Source organism: Seriola aureovittata, chromosome 8, assembly GCF_021018895.1.
Source record: "Seriola aureovittata isolate HTS-2021-v1 ecotype China chromosome 8, ASM2101889v1, whole genome shotgun sequence".
NCBI lineage: Eukaryota > Metazoa > Chordata > Actinopteri > Carangiformes > Carangidae > Seriola > Seriola aureovittata.
In genome coordinates, this window is record NC_079371.1 from 9,450,002 (window position 1) to 9,470,878 (window position 20,877).

Below are 20,877 nucleotides of genomic sequence, written 5' to 3' on the forward strand. Positions count from 1 at the left end.
ACTATAATGCTGTTACATCGACTACATCAACAGGGTCTCCAAATGACGGCAGAAATAAAAGACATCGACAGCCTGATGCGTCTCTCTGGGCGGATGGAGTGCGAGAGCCCAAACCGCCATCTGTATGAGTTTGTTGGAAACATCCGCCTGGATGGACACAGGTGGGCTCCGTTACAGCGCTCCATGCCTGGCTCTCTGTCCCTCTTAGCGTCTCAGCAGTCCATTAGCCAGGAGCAGAGCCAGTAACAGTGCATTACAAGGTTTTAGGGATTGTTTAATCTTTCTGCTGAAGAAATGAAAGCACCTGCTGCGGTGATACTTAATTATGGATTTGTTTGTAGGCTTTGCCATTGTAAGGAAAATGTATTACATGCTGTATGCCTGCTCTTAGCTTAACTCAAGGAGTCTGATAAAACTCTCCTAGAAAATCATTGTTACAGTGAGCTATACTCGACTTTTGGTTATTTTATAGACTGATGGGCAATATTTTAATTTGGATGGAAGCCTTCACAAACTTGTTTAAGCCCCAAACTTTAATTTTTACTATATAGATTACATATAAATGTATATTCTAATCTATGATTAAGAGTTTAAATTTTAGTTGGAAAATGAAACATTTTTACTACTTGCTTTGTTTCTAAATATTGATGGGAATAAGTTTTTTACAGCATCACAAAATGATTATTAGCTAGTTTGTATTGTTATGTAATGTCTGTGTAGTAAAAGATTTTTAAGGCTACATTAGTATTGTAGTATTGATTATTGGTTATTGTTAGTATTGGCATATTTATGAATAAGGAATCCTGAAGGTTTATGTTAAATCAGTGATTGTGTGTAAGGTCAAGGCTCGCTGAGTTAGGGTGATATCTGAAGGCTTGTAGTAAACTGATGTTATGAAAAGTTAAAAAGTGCACATACTTTAGTGTCAAAAATTTATTGTGTAAATGTTTGTTGTGAGACGTGTTCAGATGTACTCATGCCAGTGATGTTTCTCTCTCCAGCACAGTACCACTGGGCCCAGACCAGATCTTACTGAGAGGAGCCCAGCTGAGGAACACCCAATGGGTCCATGGTGTGGTGGTCTACACTGGACATGACACAAAGCTCATGCAGGTAAAGCATGCTTGCATAGTATTTGGAGGATAATATGTACATATATAGTACTTTATTTTAAAAACATACACACAAAATTTTCCATTTCCATATATTTTTTTTATGCAACCAAATCTGTTCAACCAACAAATAACATCAAGTTCTAAAAATAACTGCCAACTTCAGTAGAAGAAAATAAGATATAATAGAGGACAAATAAGAGAGTTGATTTCTACTAGACTGGTAATATTGGCTAAGTATCAATAGCAAAACTTACATATACAGTAGCTCTTTTAAGCATAGTGTTACAAGAGTTTAGATAAATGAGGATGTTTTCACAGTCACTCTGAACATCTTGTTCAGACTTGTTTTTAGGCCACAGAAAGAGAACACCACCATTGGTCATACTTCTTCATTTTTCTAACCACAACTGTCCTGTCATGTGTTTTCCCAGAATTCCACTCGGCCTCCTCTGAAGCTCTCCAACGTGGAGCGTATCACCAACTTTCAGATCCTTGTGCTGTTTGGCTGCCTGTTGGCCATCTCTCTGGTCTGCTCCATTGGCCAAACCATCTGGAAGTACCAGTACGGCAATGATGCCTGGTACATGGATCTCAACTGTAAGAGTCCCACCAGCCCACACTGCACCTCTTATTCCGCATATTTTGTCTCACTTGTCCATATCAGCTTATTTCTTTGTCATTTTAAGTTCGTAAATGCTGGTATGTGTTGTGTCATTTTTATGTTGCCTCAGTTAAACTATGTTTCGCATTACAAGTGAAATATGTGGCAATGTGGGAATAAGTGAATTCCCTGTTAACTGAGAAAAGACAGCTGTGACATGCATAGATGTGTTGTGAATGAGTGAAAAAGAAATGGTTGAATATCACTGCGCTGCTGTACTTTTTTGTTCCTTTCTAATGTTCTGTTTGATTTTGTTGTTTTCTTTGTTGTCGTTTTTTTAACAGCTCCAGGTAACAACCATTTAAAAGCCTTGGCCATCCGTGAATGACCCTCCCTTACTAACCCCTTACTGAAGCTCTGCCTTTGCTAAGCAAATGAAGCCCCCTACCCTCGCCCCCTATATGGTTGCCCTACTTTGTATGGGCCCATGCCATGGACAAGCACATACCAGGGATCCAACAATAGGTTTTTCCCCTCCAGCTCTCTTATACCTTCGTCTAGTTATTTTCAGTGCCTGATGCAAACAGTGTCTCACTTTTCCTCCATTTTTTTGTGCCACGTTAAACGCTTTGCAGTTCCCAAGCTTCAGACCCTCATCTTATTTTTTCCCCTCATTCTTTATAGGAAATGAATAGCAGCATTTACTTTGACTGCAAGGGAGATGAGGTTGTACTCAGGAAGCTTTTCATAGCAGGAGGCTTATACGTGTTTATTGCTTGAACACAACATGTGGTGCAACCCAAGGGGCAAGAGCTGACATTTTCTAAATGCCTCTGCCGCCTTCTTTTCTTGTGTGGATTTTTCAAAAGGACAGACAGAGAGGGAAGGGAGGGGGAGCGGTGAAAACCTGTTTAGTTTTTACATGTATTCTCAAACCATTGTAGAAAGTGACTCTATTTTAAGCTACTATTACAGACATTAACACAGTGCCAAAAAATACGGGCTGCTCAGTTTCTGCGACAGTTTGTCTGATGTGATGAAGCTCTGAACCTGGTATGCAAAGTGATTATCGTGGCACTCTGGCCATTACTCTGTACCCTGGTAGGCCTGCGTAGGAGAGGTTGTGCCCTGGTCAATTTAAGCTTGCATTACGACTTACACTGTCCCTTTAATATTCGTTGTTGCATTGGCTTCTATCGGTTTTGTAAGGGTTTTGATATTGTCCACAGTGGCATTAAAACCCGCATCTAAAAGACCATACATTACGCCGATCAGGGGAGTGTAAGTCATAAAGCAGGCGTCCATCTTGAGACTGACTGTACTTCCATAAGGAGTTGTTGAGACTCTGTCCAGTGCATATTATCCAACCTGTGATAAAAGAGAGAGGTGGGGAGATTGTCAAATCTTAAACATCCCATCTACTGACGCCACTTTATTTTCCTAAATAATTTCAACTTCACTCACTCACCAACATTTGGATGGTAAATGCTGACAGGAAGAGAAGAGTCAGTGTTAGCTCACCACACATCACACAGGCTCATATGTCACAGAAGCCTGCGATTATGCATGCCTGGTGAATAATTAATTTGACTTTGACCCATTGCAAAATGCTGACTCTGGTGATTGCTGGCATTAAGCCTATACAATGTGACAACTTCAATTTATGCAGAATGAGAGTACAAAATCATGCCACATACTGCAGTTTACTCAGTTACTTTTTGAAAGTAGTTGGAGTTATCTCCATATCATTGAATTTGTGCTGACTCTATGTTAGTAAACTGCTGATGTTTTTACAGACAGCAAGGTAAAGGTTTTTGTCCCACTTCTGCTTTTAGCTTAATGTTAAGGAGGTGTGGTCTTGTCATTCTATTGTATACTTACCATGCGAAACCAATGTAAAGTTCACTTAGAATAATAAAAACCAAACGATTTGCAGTCAAACTCTGACTGCAACAACTAGAGGTGAATGGATAGAAATATGTTTATGCTCATTTATTTGATAAACACAGTTAGAACATCTTGTATTCATCTTATCTCATTACAGTGATATATACTTAAGAAAACACATCAGGTTACATTTGCACTTGTGTGACTTGTGCATGTCCTGGTTTGCTATGGTTTGAGTTTTATTTTTTTAATGACTCTCGACAGCAGAATTCTTATGTAACGTCACATAACAAGCTGGCCACTAGGAATGAGTGAAATGAGGTGACGAGTGATCATCATTAACACCCAAACTTGTCTGCTGACATAATCCACCCACTCTTTTCCACTCCTTGTTGGTTGAGAATGTGCTATGGACTGAATCTCCCTCCTTTGTCTTGAGAGCATCCAATACGTTTGTCTTCCTCCCCACTTCTGGAAAAAAGTGTTCCCTCCTATATGTGTTGTTGTAGCAGTAGCTTCCATTCTGCCACTTTCTTTGTGCCATCCAGTTTTTTGTTTTTGCAATCGTTCTGTCATGGGGAAGGGCTCTCCCTCTCAACTGCAATGCTAAGATCAAGGCTTGGGTTGAGGAAGGTAACATTTGCACCTCCTGCAAGCTGAGGAAAGGTAAATCACATCCCTCCTGTTTTCATGTTTGGTGTCAGTGGGGGGTACATGTTGATCATTGCCAATTGTTTGGGGCTTTCGGGGGACCAGCATCATTTTTTTGCATAGTGCTTTGTGGAATTCATTGCCTGGATCATGCTGGATGCCAAGGCTGCTGCTGTGACACTAATGACATTTGAGATACTTCAGTCCCTGTTCGCTACTTTGAATCTTTGGGACATTAAATTGGACTGCTAATCGGTTGAGTCGTAAGAGGATGAGGTTGGGTGGAAGAAATGGTTAATTCCAGCTAATGCACGACGTTAGCCCAAAACATTCTCTGGATTGGGATAATGTTGATCATTTGCTGGAAGTAGCTTTGGGCATTTTCATTTAACTAACTGATATTTATAAACCATCACTGATGAGTCTCCTGTGTATCACTCCCCTCTGTCCAAAACTCGTCCTCTGATAGATGGCGGGGCGGCTAACTTTGGCCTCAACTTTCTCACCTTCATCATCCTGTTCAACAACCTGATCCCCATCAGTCTCCTGGTCACACTGGAGGTTATCAAGTTCATCCAAGCCTTTTTCATCAACTGGGTGAGTTGAAGCTACTGCATAGTGCATCTTATTATATTATTATTTGCTATTAGCACAAAAGAAAATGTTTGCAGTACAGTTAATCACTACATAAACAAGGCAAGGTGGCTGGTTTGTTTAAACATAATGCACTATTCTGCAGTTTAAGCTGTTATTATATCATGGATTTATTGATATAGTGATAATCACAAGGAGAGTTATTATGACTGTTTTTATTTATTCTTCTTATTCTTATTCTTCTTATTTATTCTTCTCGTTAATATTGTTTCCAAATCCAGGAGGCAGCTTCTTTTTTTTTCCAGCAAAAAAGCTCTGAGCACGTCCTGTGAACTACCTGCCCAGCAACAAATGAAAGTTAGCAGCTAACGAATGAAAACAGTGGAGCATTTAGCAGCTAAAGAGACAGATATTTCCCTCAGAAACTGGTAGAGACCAAAACAGAGCTGAAAGGAGAGTGAGTTTTGACCTTAACTTTGTCAGGTCGACAAAAACACGACTCCAAATGAGTACAAATGTTGCTCTGTGTCTTAAAAAGCCACTGACATCCTCCATATCACCTTTACAAGGCGATAATATGCCAACATTATTTTTTACAGCTTGTTGCGCTGCCCCCAAGTGGCCAAAATTGATTATTGCAGGTTGAAGAACTGGCTATTACAATTAAATTTCGCTGTACAAATAACGTGGTTAACATCATGCACAGAATATTTTTTTAACAAAAACGTGAAGTGTGAAGTGAAATCTGTAAAGACGGTTCCCAACACACATAACACACATGTAAAACCTGGCTTGACATGAAGCATTTCAGTGAGCAGCTACTATATTGTGCTCTTTTATCCTTTGCAACTAGGTCAACCCCACCGACTATCTCAGCTGAGGAATCGTACTGTTTTTTTGCCTGAAGTTATTCTGAGCCCCTTTATTCATTAAATTTTAAATGAAAATCCTAACAATGAATTTTTAGCAACATTTAGGGCATTTCTCAGTTGGTCTTTCTTCCCGCAGCCTCAGCTGATTCAGTATTTTCTTGAGGGAAAATTGAGTGATGTAACTGAGAAGGGCCTGACTGAAGTGAAGCAATTGTTTTCTTTATTTATTCTTTCATTTTTGGGTTTTTATTTTTTCTTTCACCACTAATGTGAAGTTTACTCTGATGAAAACTTGTGTTGTTACCAGAAATGCTGTTTCTTTTGTGAAAGTTACACGTGTTAATGTTTTTTGTGATTGTTTTTAGGACACCGATATGCTCTATGAGCCCACAAACACACCTGCCATGGCTCGCACCTCCAATCTGAATGAAGAATTAGGCCAGGTAAATAATGCAGCTCAAATTATACTTTATGTAGTACTTACTCTTGAAAGATCTGTCTCTCTTTGAGAATAGAATGTGTTTCCATGAAATCAGTGTTATTCTGTCATTCACTTCACGTACAGGTGAAATACATTTTCTCTGACAAGACGGGGACTCTGACCTGCAACGTCATGCAGTTCAAGAAGTGCACTATCGCGGGTGTGGCCTATGGGTACGTTCTGTTTTCCACCCCCTTTTTAATATTCCCTGTCTCCCCTTTTTCATTCAATACTGTCGCCTCCCCCATCACCTTCATTAAATGCCGAGTGTGCATCATAGTACATCTGGCGTTTCTCTCTCCTCCCTCGCCTTCTCATTAGCAGCTGCATCAGTGCTCCTCTCAACATAAACTATAAATAAAAGGCAGATAGGCATTTGCAAGCAAAGGCACTTTACTCTCTCCTTCACAGGCTTTATCATCGTTTGTCATGTTGAAGGTGTTGGTGAAAACTGGCTGATCATCTCAGTGTTTTCTCTGCCAGGTCCAGAGCCTGACAGTGTTGTGACACTAGTTAGAAAGAATACTGGTAACATACAGTTTTCTCTTGGGAAACATTGGGAGTGCACATGAATTTACTTTGTCCCTCAGCTCCACTGACATAAAAGCAAATTCTGTTGCATTTTAACATTCCATTAAAATCAGCCCTTAATGTTTTTTCCCCGGAATATACTCTCATTTCATTTTAGTGCACAGATAATTAACCTCACTGGATGCAAAACAAGTGGGAGAGCCGAGTATCTTTACAGAACCAAAGCAAGTGCAGGCGTGACAGTACATGATTAATCCCATTAGGATTCAATTAAAAGCATGATTGATGAAGTGCAGGCTGAAGGACAAAAGAGAGTATTTTATCTGGAGTTCTCTCATTATTCTGTGATTGCTAGGACACTGATGACTCCTCACTGTTGTTCCCGGGTCAAGAATATAAAGGTACTTTAATTAGTGATATATACACGTTGATGACGTAATACCTCTAAGATCATCATGAAAATTTATTTTTTTTAAACTATATCTGCTGATTAAAGGCAGATGTGTCCTTCTTGTTACTTATATGTTTCATGCTGTCTTTTCCTCTTTTTTATTTTTGCCTTTTTTGAACAGTTATTTAATTGGGTCAAACCTGCTGGTCATCAGGGACGCACACTCCTCCCTGCTAAGATTGAAGTTAGGCAGCAGTCTCTCTCTCCTTCATCCCAAGTAGAGATGTTTTCCTTTGATTCTCTGAAACGAGGACTCCCTCTTATGCAACTGATAAATATGGATGAGTGTTTCATAGCAGGAGGGGGAAAAAAGGCAGGTTCTAATGAGGTGAAGATGTTTTAGTGATGCTGTTATTTGGCCTGATCTTCTTCCTCTGGATTCCCAAAGTGAGAGTTGGAAAGGTTCTGTGTTCATAATTCATCAGACAATAACAATGTTACAGTGATGTAATCCGTTTAATTTTCCTTAGATTACTCAACTTCATAGAATATATGCTGAAATTATTTTAAGGTAGACTTAGTTTAACTGTATTTGTTTCAAAATGTGATGATGATCATAGATGGAGCTTCATGTATTTGTTTGCTGCTAATTGGCTTTTTGGAAATCCAGTGACTAAAAGACAGTTTTGTGTTTTCAGTTTTTGTCAAATTCACAACAAATCAGACTTTAGTTCCAACCAGTACTTTTGTTTGATCAAGGTCTTTTTATTGAATATTTTTGGTATACAAGAATACAAATACAGATGAAGCATTGCATCCAATCAGAAAAATCAAGTACCCAACAACCCACCAGACCTACGTCGCTGACTGAAAGTTAGTCATTCCTAATGTCAAGAACGGCTGCCAAATTACATAGAGGGTCAGAGCAGACCCCTGACCAACCAGTATATTGAGCCCAAAATCATAACTTAGTGTTTTTCTAAATAAATAACCCGCACTCTCATTTGTAAGTAATACAGTGGTGGGGGTTGGTATGAGCAGAACAGTGAAGTGTCATTTTCTCAGTGTGAACAAATCTCATGAAAAGACCAAAATCAAATTAAACCCTCCCAAATGAGCCACACTGTTGAACTGCGTGACACAGCAAAATGATTGCAACAATAAAATGAATATTGCCAGCATATTAACATGTTTGTATGTATATTACAAATGTATTAGAAAGTGTGGGTCATAGTGAACCAGGATAGTCAGTTTTTTTATGAAATGGGTAATTGATCTAATATTGACTTGATCTCACATTCACTGTCCTGGTGCTGCAAATAATCCCCAGCAAATGCGATGTTTACCCCCGTTGAAGTTGTATTTTTTGAGAGCATGCAGCTGTTTCAGGAAATCATCAGCACCATTTAAAACTGAATATATATATTCTGAGCCTTTTTTTTTTTTTTAAAGATTTACGTAATACGTCAGGAGGAACCAGTGGTCTTTGGGCCAAGTGCCAAATAGGTAGTAGGGAAGTGCTGAGAGACTATTTTTGGTCTTTTTCTTACACATGTAGAATATCTCCAGCCTTATCATTTAATTTTAGGTAAACATTTTTATTGAATGATATGCTATATATTTAATAATATAAACACATAAGGAATTCCTTATTAACATATCTATCCAACAGTGACACAGTGCGAATTTGTTTGCATATTAAGTTATATGCAGTTTAAGTTTGATGACTGCTGCTTCCTTTCTATTAGTATTACAGATGTCTGGTTCCTTTCTATTGTTTAATGTTAATGCTAAATTTTGAATTCTCTGTCAGTTGCACGTTCTGCTTTTTCAACACTTGTACAATGACAGATTTTAAAGTGCCTGACTGTACTTCAGGATATCCTTGAGTAAAAAACTCAAAGATAAAACATTCTGTACCTTATAACAAATGAATGAACATGCATGTGCATTGCGCTTACTCTGTGAACTGACTTGTAATTTGGTGCCGGCACACACACACAAAGCCCCCCCGACAATGCCGCCTGCATGTGTTCCTTACCACAAATTAAGTGCTGCTGTAATTAATAAAGCCAACCCCAAGGGTGCAGACATTAATTAATTCCACTGGATTGGAGTCCAAATCTCAAGGAGAGATACTGTTTAGGTCAGAAAGGCTCCCAGAATCCTCCTGGGTGTTATTTGTTAAGAGTAGAGTAGAAGCACATTTTTCAGATGTACTCAAGTGACAAAACTTGCAAAACTAAGTTGTGATTTCTTTTGAAATTATCCAAATTTGCGTAAGTGATTTATTATTAGTTATTTATTATTAGTTATTATTAGTTATTTATTCTGTAGCGTAACTCTGTGCATATGCGTTGTATGCAGTTGTCACCTATGCCTAACAGTATATATCAGCCTGTATGGAGACAGAGGTTTGTTGTTAATGCAGATAACCACAATCCCGCTTTACTGAAGACTGAACTCACAGTATGAATCAAACTGACTCTGAATCAAATGGAGAGCAGTAATGTTCAGTGGAGCACATCGTCTGATGGGCTCTTCTCCTCAGAGTTAACAAAACCCTGCACTGCAGTTAGTCTGCCAGAGCAGAGATGTCAAAATAATTTGGTGCCTCATTTTGGAGCTGTGTGTTCTCTGATCACATTTGGACTTTCAAACATTGTTTTCATTGCTGCGCTCATTGGTGTCAATACTCACATATTCATTGCAGCTGTTGTTGCAAAAATCCTGCTGTTGTCTTATGAGGAACAAGAGAGGAAGATATGTTACGATAATGAAATTATTCCCATTCGTATTATTCCCGCAGTTTGCATCTGGCTGTCTCGAATTAGATTTTTTCTCTCTCTCTCTCTCTCATCTAATTTGTCAAATTTCCCCCTACACATACAAAGCGTCATTGTAATACTGTATCTCTGATGTATTTTAACCTTTTATTATTTTGTAAGAACATAATTATCCAAATATTTGTCTGCATATTTTTTTCCATCTGCCTTACGATGCATCTGCTGAGCCTTCTGGATGGATTCTGCTTGTCATGCAGACAATACACACACTGTGTATAGAACAACAGATATTGAGATCAAAATTGTGTGCATACAGTAGCTTTCTTTTTGCTTCTTAAGAATTACAGCTAAAATGTGTCACTTGTTAAAAAGAAAAGTGAACACACGTTTCAGTTGTTATGAATAACTTAAGAATGAATGCCACTATATATGGCCTTTAAGAAGAACACAAACAACAACAAAGCCTCCCACACTACCAAAGCTTACTATTTGAGACATAATGTCTTGTTTGTTTCATCTGTGCAGAGACCAAAGTGTAAGAACAAAAGGTTGTAACAATTGAGATATAATAACAAGATATAATGTGTCCATTAGTAGCTGTAAAGGTGTTGGTGGGAAGATTTTATTAGCTTTGCACAGAGCCAAGCTAGTTGTTTTTCCGATGTTTCCAGTCTTCATATTAAGCTTACAGACATGAGAGTGATATTAATCTTCTCATGTCACTCTTGTCAAGAAAGCAAATCAGTACGTCTCCTAAAATATTGAACTATTCTTTTAAGAATAAATAATTAGGAGGGCCTGCTGTAATCACCGCTGTCAACCTAACCCCCGACACCTCAACTACAGCCCCTCCTGGCATTTGACTTGTCATACTCTCCTCATAAACAATCCCATCTTTAATCCGGTCCTGGCACCTGCACTTTCCCAGAACATGTTAATGGTAGACTCTGTCAACAAGGTGATTTTTGTTCTCCACCTTCGCTCCAACAGCCACGTCCCTGAGGCTGAGGAGGGTAGTTTTGCAGAGGACGACTGGTAAGATGACTGAGTTGCTGTTTTTGTTTATTTTTGCTCTCCGCTTTTGTGATGTATAAGTGCTGCTTTGCCTTGTGGAAATCGTGACTTTGAACACAATACATCAGTATATGTTGTTGTTTTTTTCTTTGTGCGTTCGATACAGTTGGGATGTGTTGTATGTGACTGTGGCTCGTGATTCAGTGTATATACCCGTTGTTGTGAACGAACAGTCTTAAACAAATGATCGTATGTTTGTTGCCAGTATTGTATTAGAATTGTTATTGAATTTTGACCTCCAAACAGGAACTTGTACATTTAATAGGTTTGACAGAACAAGCCCTCGAGCATTTACTGTATGTTGTATTGAGGCTGAAGCTGTGCAGCACATTCTCCTTTTCCCCAGTTAACAGCAAACTAACTTTGGAGATGGTAGCTAGACACCCACTTATTCTCTTTCTTCCTCCGTCTCTCTCTCACACACAACACACACTCACTCACACACAGTCCTACTTCTGAGATCCATCTGCTACAGTGTTGAGATCTGCAGTAACAGCATGGGCGTGTCTCTTCCATTTTGCATGGGGGGATTGGGGCCTGTTTGTTAATGCCCATTATGCCAAAATGTTGTATGTTGCTGCTTTAAAGAAAGTTGCCAGCCTCAGTGAAAGCATGTCTCTTTCTTCTGCTATTTTCTCTCACTGAAATACATACAGGAGCAAAGGAAAAATGTATGAAACCAAATCAGTCTTAATCCTGTGATTTTTTTAAATTTATTTTTAAATGAGAGTTAATTTAAATCAGAGCTTATCTCATTCCAGGGTCAAAAAAATGTCCTCCCATTTTGACACAGGTCAGTTGTAAATATATTATATCCTCCCCCTTACTGGACCGCGTGGTGTGTCATAGGTTTGATCTGGAACCAATCCCTGGCTATTAACTGTGAACAGCCAGCACCCTTGTTCCCATAGTGACAGGACCTCTGTGTGTTGGCAGATAATCAATAACTGACCGTCCTCCACACCCGGCCTCGTGCCTCAGAAATTTCATCTAGACAATCGACATGTTGAGCTACATTACTACTGCCGCAGAGAAACGTCCAGGGCTTCCCTCCCTGTATAAGGGTTAGAAACTAATAATGACTCCATAGATCTGCTGTCAAAAAAACAGGATTTTCAGTCTTTGTTGCAGAATTTGTATATTTTTGTATTTGACATATGAATGTATAACGATACTGAAAAATAGCTCAGATACATATATGTAGAAACAGTGTACGGTCATACAAGTTGCACTCCTACAATCGGAGCAAGATGTATATTTATTCTTCAGTATATGATGGAAAACTTGAAGCTATTTCATTGAAACTTCTGCCCTCCTTGGTGTTTACGTGCACGGAGCATTGCAGACTTTGTTTTCCAATTTCACCCAGTCATATTTTAATAAAGCCTGTGAGTGTGATAAATTTCTCTAACGTCCAGTGCATCTACGTAGGTGTAACACAATATCTTCTCCAGCCCTGCTTTTTAATCCCACCTCTGTCTTTTTCCTGTTTTTTTCTTCCCAAACCTCTATTTGCCATAAAGTAGATGGAAGTATTACTGGCCTGCTAGCTTGTTGGCTCTCAGGGTTCTGAACAGTGTATCCTGTGGGATTAGAAAGACTTATGCCTGCTAATGGCAGCCTCTGTAACATTTCTATCAAGCCCCAGTGCCACGGACAAAGCTGCTGTCTACCTGATCTATAGGACTCTATTTATCACAGAATCATGAATCGATCCCAGCTGGACAGCCAGTGAGCGGCTGGTGGCTACTTACAAAATCACTGCCCTAAGCCACTGCTACAGAGATCCTTTCTTTTTAAGCAATTAAGAGGTCTTCTTTGCAATACAAAATGTTTTTTTTTCCCAGTACAGCATTCATTTCTGTTTTCAATGAAAGATTGTATCATGTTTTTCCTTTGCCATGTTCCTAATGGACTTCAACATATTTAATTATTTTGCATCTTGCCAGTAACAAAAAGCATTTCTGGTGCGAGTATGAGAGACTAATTGTATTTCCAGTAAATTATTAGGGTTTGGCTTTGATTACTGTATGAGTAATGTGGTCTTTTTTAGCTGCCAGAAATTCAACCTGCCTGCTGCGTCACTGTAAGCAGTTCCTCTTACATTGTTTAATTTCTAAAGCAAAGGGGAACACCATTTATTATTTATGGAAATGACTGAAGTGAATATGATGTATAAAGGAGAAAATTAATAAATGAATGAGTGTGGATTCTTTTGTGCAGTGTGAAATAATAATGTCCTGTTTCAGGACATCGCTCTCTCTAAGCATGATCCGCCTCTGCCAGCATGGACAGAATCCCAAACAGTCACACTGTACATCACATTACTAAAGCCCGGGGGGGCCTGAATTTGCATTCTTTCTGCATTGCAGTTGATACTTTTCTTGACAAATGTCAATACTGTTGGCACACAGCATTTCTCTGTTAATACCAGTTTAAGGCCTGTGTTGTGGTGCCAGTCCCAGTGCAAAGTAAATTTATCTTGAGCTGAAACTAAGTCAGTCAGTTGATTCATTAGTTGGTCGACAGAAAATTTAATTTGTAACTGTTTTGATAATTCATTGCTGAACCTTCACTGCTTCCTGCTTCTTAAATGTGATGATTTGTTGCTTATTTTGTCATATATGATAGTAAACTAACTATCCTTGAGTTTTGATGTGTTGGTCAGATAAAACAAGTAATCTGAATACTGGGCTGTGAAACATTTGAATGGGCATTTTTCGTAATTTTTTTTTTTTTTTGTATATTTGATTAATCAAGACAAATCAATTGTTATTTGCAGGTTCAGGTTGCTGGAAGAAGGCTGTGTGCTATTGCTTGATTTTTAAACCAGATTCAAATAAGCCTGCCAGACTGCAAAGTGGCAGACAATTCTTTAGAAGGTATAGCATATTCTGTGTAGGCTCCAAGAAGCTTTGTTTTTGCTGCTGGAGCCTAAGAGACACTTTTATGGTGCTTAATATTGTATTTGGAAAACTGCCAGAAGCTGCTATGAAGTTGTACTTTTATGTAAACTCCTGTTGTTGTCAGAATATGCTCTGATTATGATGCAAATTATTTGTTCTGTACTAGTCTAGTCTACAGTCACGACAACACGTTGTAGTCGGCTGTCGGTGCTTTCAGTGGTGCTATCAAGTATTCCAGTGTGTTCTGTTGTTTTGACTTATCCGTCTCTTCTTTCCAGGCACAGCACACACTCATCAGAGGAGGCCGGATTTAATGACCCGAGCTTACTGGAAAACCTCCAAAGTAATCACGTAAGTAATGTCAGGGTTCCCGCCGCTCGCATTCAGTGACGGCTGCTGTTTAGGACGAAATTAAGAAGGATTTTGAATCTAATTGTGTGTGGTTACATAATGTCTTGCTGCCATTTTAAGTGGATCTCAGTAATGTGGTGGACTTGTGTGTTGGCTTGTATGTTGTGTCTTTAAAAATGGTCGAAAGGCTGTGATTTTTCATGGCGTGCATCATGTGTTATGGTCATTTTGTCTGGATCAAGATGGCGTGTTTTGACAGACAAATGGATTTCATTCTCTTTAATATCATTTTGATTAAAATCATGCTGAAGGGTGGATAACTGTTTCTCCACAAGACATTGTCAACACAGGAAGGCAAAAAAACAACCTAATTAGTTTATTCTGACAAGATGAAAACTTGCATATTTGCTTATCAACTGTTTAATTGCTTATGAATATGAATATGTCTGCCCAAAAATGTGATCAAAGATAGCATATATTTGGGAATTGTGCCTCTGTATGAAAATATGAAGTCAGACATGTATTTGGTGTCTGTCACAGGACTTTAGTGGGAGCATTACGGGTCACCTGTAATAATGAAATGGGTGAAAACTGTGATTGATTGGCTGGTTGAGTCACTCAGCTGCATAACAGTGTGGGGGAGGCAGAATGTCACATCTGATTATGTACAATAGCACCGCCCAGGGAAAGTAGTAATCCCACTGTGATGTTTGCTTTGTTATGACAGCAGAATCTCTCCACACATTGAGTTTGTCTAGGATCTGCTTTAGTTTCATATTGATAGCCCCGCGCCCACTGCTAATTATGGTGCATAACCAACCGCTGTTTAGAAACCACAGTCTCTCTACATCTCCAGTAATGATTCTTCTTAAGATTTATCTGCTGGGTTGTGGTTGTACTAATGCTTTGTTGATGTCTTAATATTGTAGTACATGTGTGAGTCATAGTTTATAGTCACCTTCTATTCCTGCATGAAATTCAATGGTGATTAACTCTAATGAGACTGCCATTAAAGAAATTGTTTAACATTTTGAGAGGAATGCTTATTTGCTTTCTTGCCAAGAGTCATGTGACAAGATTGACATCACTCTCACGTCTGTTTGGTAAATATGTAGCAGGAGCCAGCAGCCAGTTAGCTTAACTTAGCATAAAGACTAGAAACATGTGGAAACAGTTAGCCTGGCTCTGTTCCAAAATAACAAAATTCACCCACCAGCACCTCTAAAACTCACTGATTAACACATTGTATGCAATTTGTTCAATCTGCACAAGAACCAAAGTATTAAAACAACACATTATGGTTTTATGAGTGGTTATGTGCTGGACTATTTCTCGACCATCTTCTTGTTGTCACTTTGACATGATTCTGGTAGGTGGATACTTAGCACAAAAGTGAAAAAGCATATTTTCCGAGATGTTAAACTATTCCTTTAAATCTATAAGAGCAACATTAAGCTATACTACTACTATAGATGCTAAATGAAGCGATACATTTCATTTAACACCTTACGTTCTCACAGTTTAAACACTTTGTCTTTAAGGCCATCAGGATGCTTCTTACTTAAACATTACTAATCCTTATCATTAACAACAGTTTTGCGTGGCTGCAGGCTTTTTGTAGGAGTACTGTTGATACAGTGTTGAGGGGGGAGGCAGACTAGAGGAGGGGAATTAACAGTGCTGACGAAAATAAACATCCCCTCTGGTGCTTTTCATGTTCTCTTGAGTCACTAGACATGTTCTCCGCCTGCAGAGTTTCAGCAGCCTTTGTGGGTGTTTGTTTGCTCACTCGCTCACCCAGGCTCTCTGCTTCATTTTTTCTTGACCCTTCAACTTTTTCCACACTGGCCATGTCTGAAGTGATGAGTGTCCGTCACTGTTGCTGTGACACTGATTACCCAGGAGTCAGTGGGGGTGATAGCTGGCAGCACAGTATTAGCTGTCACATTTAATTGTGCCATCAGAGCAGAGCTTGCAACATGCCCTGTACTCTCTGCCTAGGTTAACACCACCCGGGATAGCACACACATATGTTTGTCCTCCTTAGCATAAACGAAACAGAGGACGCAGCTACAGACGGGTGACAAATTAAAGGAAAAACCAACATAAAGCGTCTTAGTAAGGTGTCGGGCCACCACATGACATCAGAACAGCTTCACTGCTCCTTGACTTTGATTATACAAGTCTCTGGACTCTTTCTTCCAAAGGATACTCCCTCATTTGGTGTTTTGATGATGGTGGTGGAGAGCGCTGTCTAACATGTCGGTACAGAATCTCCCATAGGTGTTCAGTTGAGTTGAGATGTAGTGACTGTGAAGGCCACAACATGTGATTCATATAATTTTCACACTCATCAAATCAGTGGCCCCTTGTGTCCTATGGATGGGGGCATCATCATCCTGGAAGAGACCACTCCCATCAGGATAGAAAATGTTCCAATATAGGATAAAAGTGATCTCTCAGAACAACTTTCTATTGATTTGCAGTGACCCTTCCCTCTAAAAGGGACCAGTGGACCCAAACCATGCCCGAAAGATGGGCCCCACAGGCACTGCTCCCTCATTGTAGGGGTGAAGCATTCAGGCCTGTACTGTTGTCTTGGTGTACACCACCGATAAACTTGCCCGGTTGTGGAGAATCTGGTGAAGGAAGAATCATCTGATCATATCAACCAAAACTAAATCCTAATCGTAAACAAGAGGCAACCTCCGAGTTTGAAAAATGGAGCTAAGACGGAACTGCCAAAAAACTGCAGCTCCTCGCACTTGAGGCTGGGTCCATGTTAAAATGCCCGACTTTACAACAGAGTTATACATGTTTACACCCCGGTGCGAAAACCATTTTGGTCGTTATAGCTAATTTCCCCCGTCGTGACAACTTTACGAGGAGGAATCCTGTTTACATTTTTACAAAGGCTTAAAGTTATGCGTAATTGAGGCAGTGGCCGCTTTAAGTGACAGGTAGGTGTCGACTAGCTTCTTGGACTATAGCCGTTAGCTGTGAGCTAGGTGTCACCTCAGCTAATTAGAGGCACTGAACGGGAGCTCTCGGCCGTGTTTGAGGTGTTGGTGCCTTTTGGAGGAATTTTCATGCAAATACCTGACAAGTCATGGCTTATATAATACGGTTAATTGATTAACATACGGCGAGGAAGTCTATGCTCCTGTTTCATGAGGTGAGTGAAATTCTAGTTTAATTTAATTTGTATGTTGGTACTAATTAGCAGGTATGGGTGTGTGCCCTCGCCATACCTAGCTTGATAGCTAACTAGCTAATCAGCCAGTAAATGAATTAGCCATGGGTTTGCCCTCGAGCAAGACGCCCAGCTGTGCTAACGATGCCAACGGGAGCGTATGCAAGTTGCCATAGTTATTAAACCGGCATGCACCGAAGCCTTGGCTCCACAGACACCCTGCCTTTTTGCCCATTTGTGGGTTATTCGGGAGATACGTAAGTCAGGCACTGACAAGATGGCGCCGGCGGAGCGGCCCACAAGTATGGGTGAAGTCATGGAGGCTACGTCGAAAAACAGTCTATGATCAGAACCTTAAAACCAAGTTTAACAGACAGCCCTTTGAACAGATGAGGATTGTTGGCACTTTCTAAATATGTCCTGACTTTAGGGTCTAAAACTCAACTGTGAATAGAGAGTACACACACACACACACATGCGCGCACGCAGGCAGATACACACACATGTCCTTCAGAGGATACCTGTCAACCCAGGCCAGATTAGCACGCTGCTAGGAGGCAGAGGGGGCTCTCTCAGCCACCTGGACTGTAATAGACACTATGTACTTTCATTTACAAGAGGCTCTTTGATTTGCCCTCCCCGCTTCATTCATTGGCTCCTTTGTTCCCTGTTGGAGATCTCTCATCAGAGTGTCCATAGCCAACAGAAGGAGCAAATTTAATCGTACTGTCTGTGTGTGCACAGCTTTTTGTTGAGGGAGGGGGGTAAAATGTTTTTCGGGTAATTAGCAGTCAACAATTCATGTCATGACGTTAGTTACAGGAGCAGTAGTATGCAAACATCTGCTGTATATTCTCTGTTTTGCTTAATTTTTTTTTCTCAAGCAGTTGTATTTATTGTTGGTTGCTTTTAATGTTGGTAAACTAGGTATGTGAGCTTAGTCTACTATTGACATTATTGTTAACAACCACCTAGCATCTGGATTACTGTCCATACTGTTGCTGTATGATTCAGCCCGTCATTGCCCTGCAGGCTGCTGATATATTGGCCCCAGCTGCAGTCGCTGACTAGGAGTTGCTGGTCCTGCAGCCTCAGACAGGAGCCTCAGCAGATGCCTGTCCGAGTGTACCCCATGGCTAGTTAGTCATACGTTCCCCCTCATTAATGTTAAATGCCCTCAGTATATAGGTTAGGCTTTTTTCATTAACTGGATCAGGTTTATATTACATGAACATGCTTGAGTAAATGTCTGTCAGCAGCTTGCAAGTTCTGTGGGATCCTACTGGCTTGTTACCAGCAGTCATTAGTCTGTCTGAACCTGACTGGTTGATACTGAAGCCACATGTAAAATTGTTCTGAAGTAAGTCTGTAGACATTTATATGGAGAACTTGTCTGTAGATATGATTGTATGCTCACATATGACAGCAAAAATTGACTCTAGTAGCAGGTAGTGTGTGTCATCTGTCTCTCACATATGTGCAGAACATCAGCACTGACATAGTGTTTTGTGCATGCTGATCCGAGTCTGTCAATCAGTGCAGTTTCTGTCCTTGCTCTCTCTTTCTACAGTATCATCAAGGCCTATCTTGTTGTTTTCTTTGTGTTTTGTTGTGACATGTTTTATTAAAGAACATTAAAACTCAAAGTGCCCTTTCCACTTGCTGTAGCCTACAGCTGCTGTCATCCTGGAGTTCATGACCATGATGGCCATCTGTCACACTGCAGTCCCCGAGTGCACCGATGGAAAAATCGTCTACCAGGCTGCGTCTCCAGGTAAATCACATGTCCATGAACACAGTTACCTTTAGAATAAGTGCAGTACAGCCTCTAGATATAAAGTATACTGCCCATCTCAAATGTATGACGTGTGTCCATAAGTCATTGAACAGGCTGGTGGTGTCATATAAAGGTAAAATTGCAGAAACTTTCTTTGCCTGTAGATGAACATGTCAACATAAAGTTTACCTGACGTCCAAACTGCTGCGGGTGTTACCTTTCTTGATGATAAGTAGCACAAGTTGGACTAGAGCTGAAAATGCAGGTCTTAAATTGCTGGTGCTACATCTCTGCAGCTGTGGCTAGACCTTTGTCCAGGTGCTTTGCATCCATAACGCTGTGTGTCCTTGATATTTCCCTTTGTTGAGATATTTAATTTTCCATCTAGTGACCTCTCTGCCTTAGTGAATGAAAGACGCCACCACAGCCTCCAGGCAGCAGTATTTCATTTATATAAGACATTTATATAATCATCAGTGCATGACAGAGCCAGGAATCATATTATAAAATGAAATATCCTATTTACAAAATGCATATATACCCTGCATTTCGTAAAAAGGATGTTTCATTTTATAAAAGTGAATTCACTTTGATTCTGTGAACCTTACTGTGATCCTGCAGTCTATCACATTCACAGCTGAATGTGATAGACTGAAACACTTGTCAGTCAAGAAAACATGCCCTAAAACATTAGAGGAGGTGAAATTAACAACTGAGACTTGAAAAATGTTTGCAGTGCAGCTTCAGGCATGTCCACATTGGCTTTACCATTCAGACACTGTGGTTGCCCCTTGTAGCAGTATGTAAATTTCCTAAAAATAAAGGACCATCCTAATGAATGTTGAAAATGTCACTGTGCTTAAAGGCAAAACCCACGATCAGAATGTAAACAAAGAAGTAGCTCTCATGGAAAAAATTAAAAACCCAGAATTTGTTGTTGCCAAAACGACAGATCTTTCAGTAAATGGACAAATACTAGACTGCAATGAAATCAGAGGTGTTCATGTTTCCTGGTGTTTTTGATGACACCAGTAATGTTAGTAAGCAGAGATTTTTTTTTAAATTTAAAAAAGTACTGATTAGGCTTTTAATGAACACATATTGACTGACTAAACAGGTTATACAATTCTACAAAGAAAGGCTCCTGCTTTTCATCTTACATTATGCTTTTGTTAAGAGAAATGACTTTTTTTGCCTGATTGCGCAGAACAATCATGGTCTCATGGAGCTTTGGGGTTTGAAGCCGAGCGAGCAGTGGCTGCAAAGAGAAAGCTAGTCAAGTGAACTGTAAAAAACAAGCAGAGAGCTTTTTCTCGCCCTGCAGCATCCTCATGCAAGCTGTAGCATAAGTTACCTGGTCCACAGCTTTCAGTCTGCTGCCCTCATTGTGAAAATGTGTCGACATGAACTAGTTTCATCTACCAATATGAATGTGGTTTTTTATTGTAACTGTCAGGTTCAAATTTCAAAAAGTTATCTTCACACAACACTGTGTCTGCCATCAGTGTGTGTGCTTGTACTGGTGTCTGTTTGTTTATCTGTAACATTTTGGGTTTCTGTTTGCTTTCTAGATGAAGGTGCTCTGGTGAGGGCAGCCCGAAACCTTGGCTTTGTTTTTTCTGGTAGAACCCCTGACAGCGTCATTGTGCAGTTGGTGAGTTGAATGA

At 39.9% G+C, this 20,877-nt stretch overlaps 1 protein-coding gene across 4 annotated transcripts in view; it reads left to right on the plus strand.

Moving 5' to 3' along the window:
- The window catches only part of atp8a1 (ATPase phospholipid transporting 8A1), a 103,768-nt gene that overhangs the window by 35,089 nt on the left and 47,802 nt on the right, over positions 1 to 20,877 (plus strand). For 3 of the 4 annotated variants that reach the window (XM_056383602.1, XM_056383599.1, XM_056383603.1), the window contains 10 exons: positions 34 to 161; positions 1,002 to 1,113; positions 1,547 to 1,712; positions 4,724 to 4,851; positions 6,086 to 6,163; positions 6,286 to 6,374; positions 10,900 to 10,944; positions 14,168 to 14,240; positions 19,102 to 19,207; positions 20,782 to 20,864. In XM_056383602.1, coding sequence (XP_056239577.1) covers positions 34 to 161; positions 1,002 to 1,113; positions 1,547 to 1,712; positions 4,724 to 4,851; positions 6,086 to 6,163; positions 6,286 to 6,374; positions 10,900 to 10,944; positions 14,168 to 14,240; positions 19,102 to 19,207; positions 20,782 to 20,864 — 1,008 coding nt within the window. The remainder of the gene's footprint in view (positions 1 to 33; positions 162 to 1,001; positions 1,114 to 1,546; positions 1,713 to 4,723; positions 4,852 to 6,085; positions 6,164 to 6,285; positions 6,375 to 10,899; positions 10,945 to 14,167; positions 14,241 to 19,101; positions 19,208 to 20,781; positions 20,865 to 20,877) is intronic. The other variant, XM_056383604.1, reaches the window with a different exon arrangement.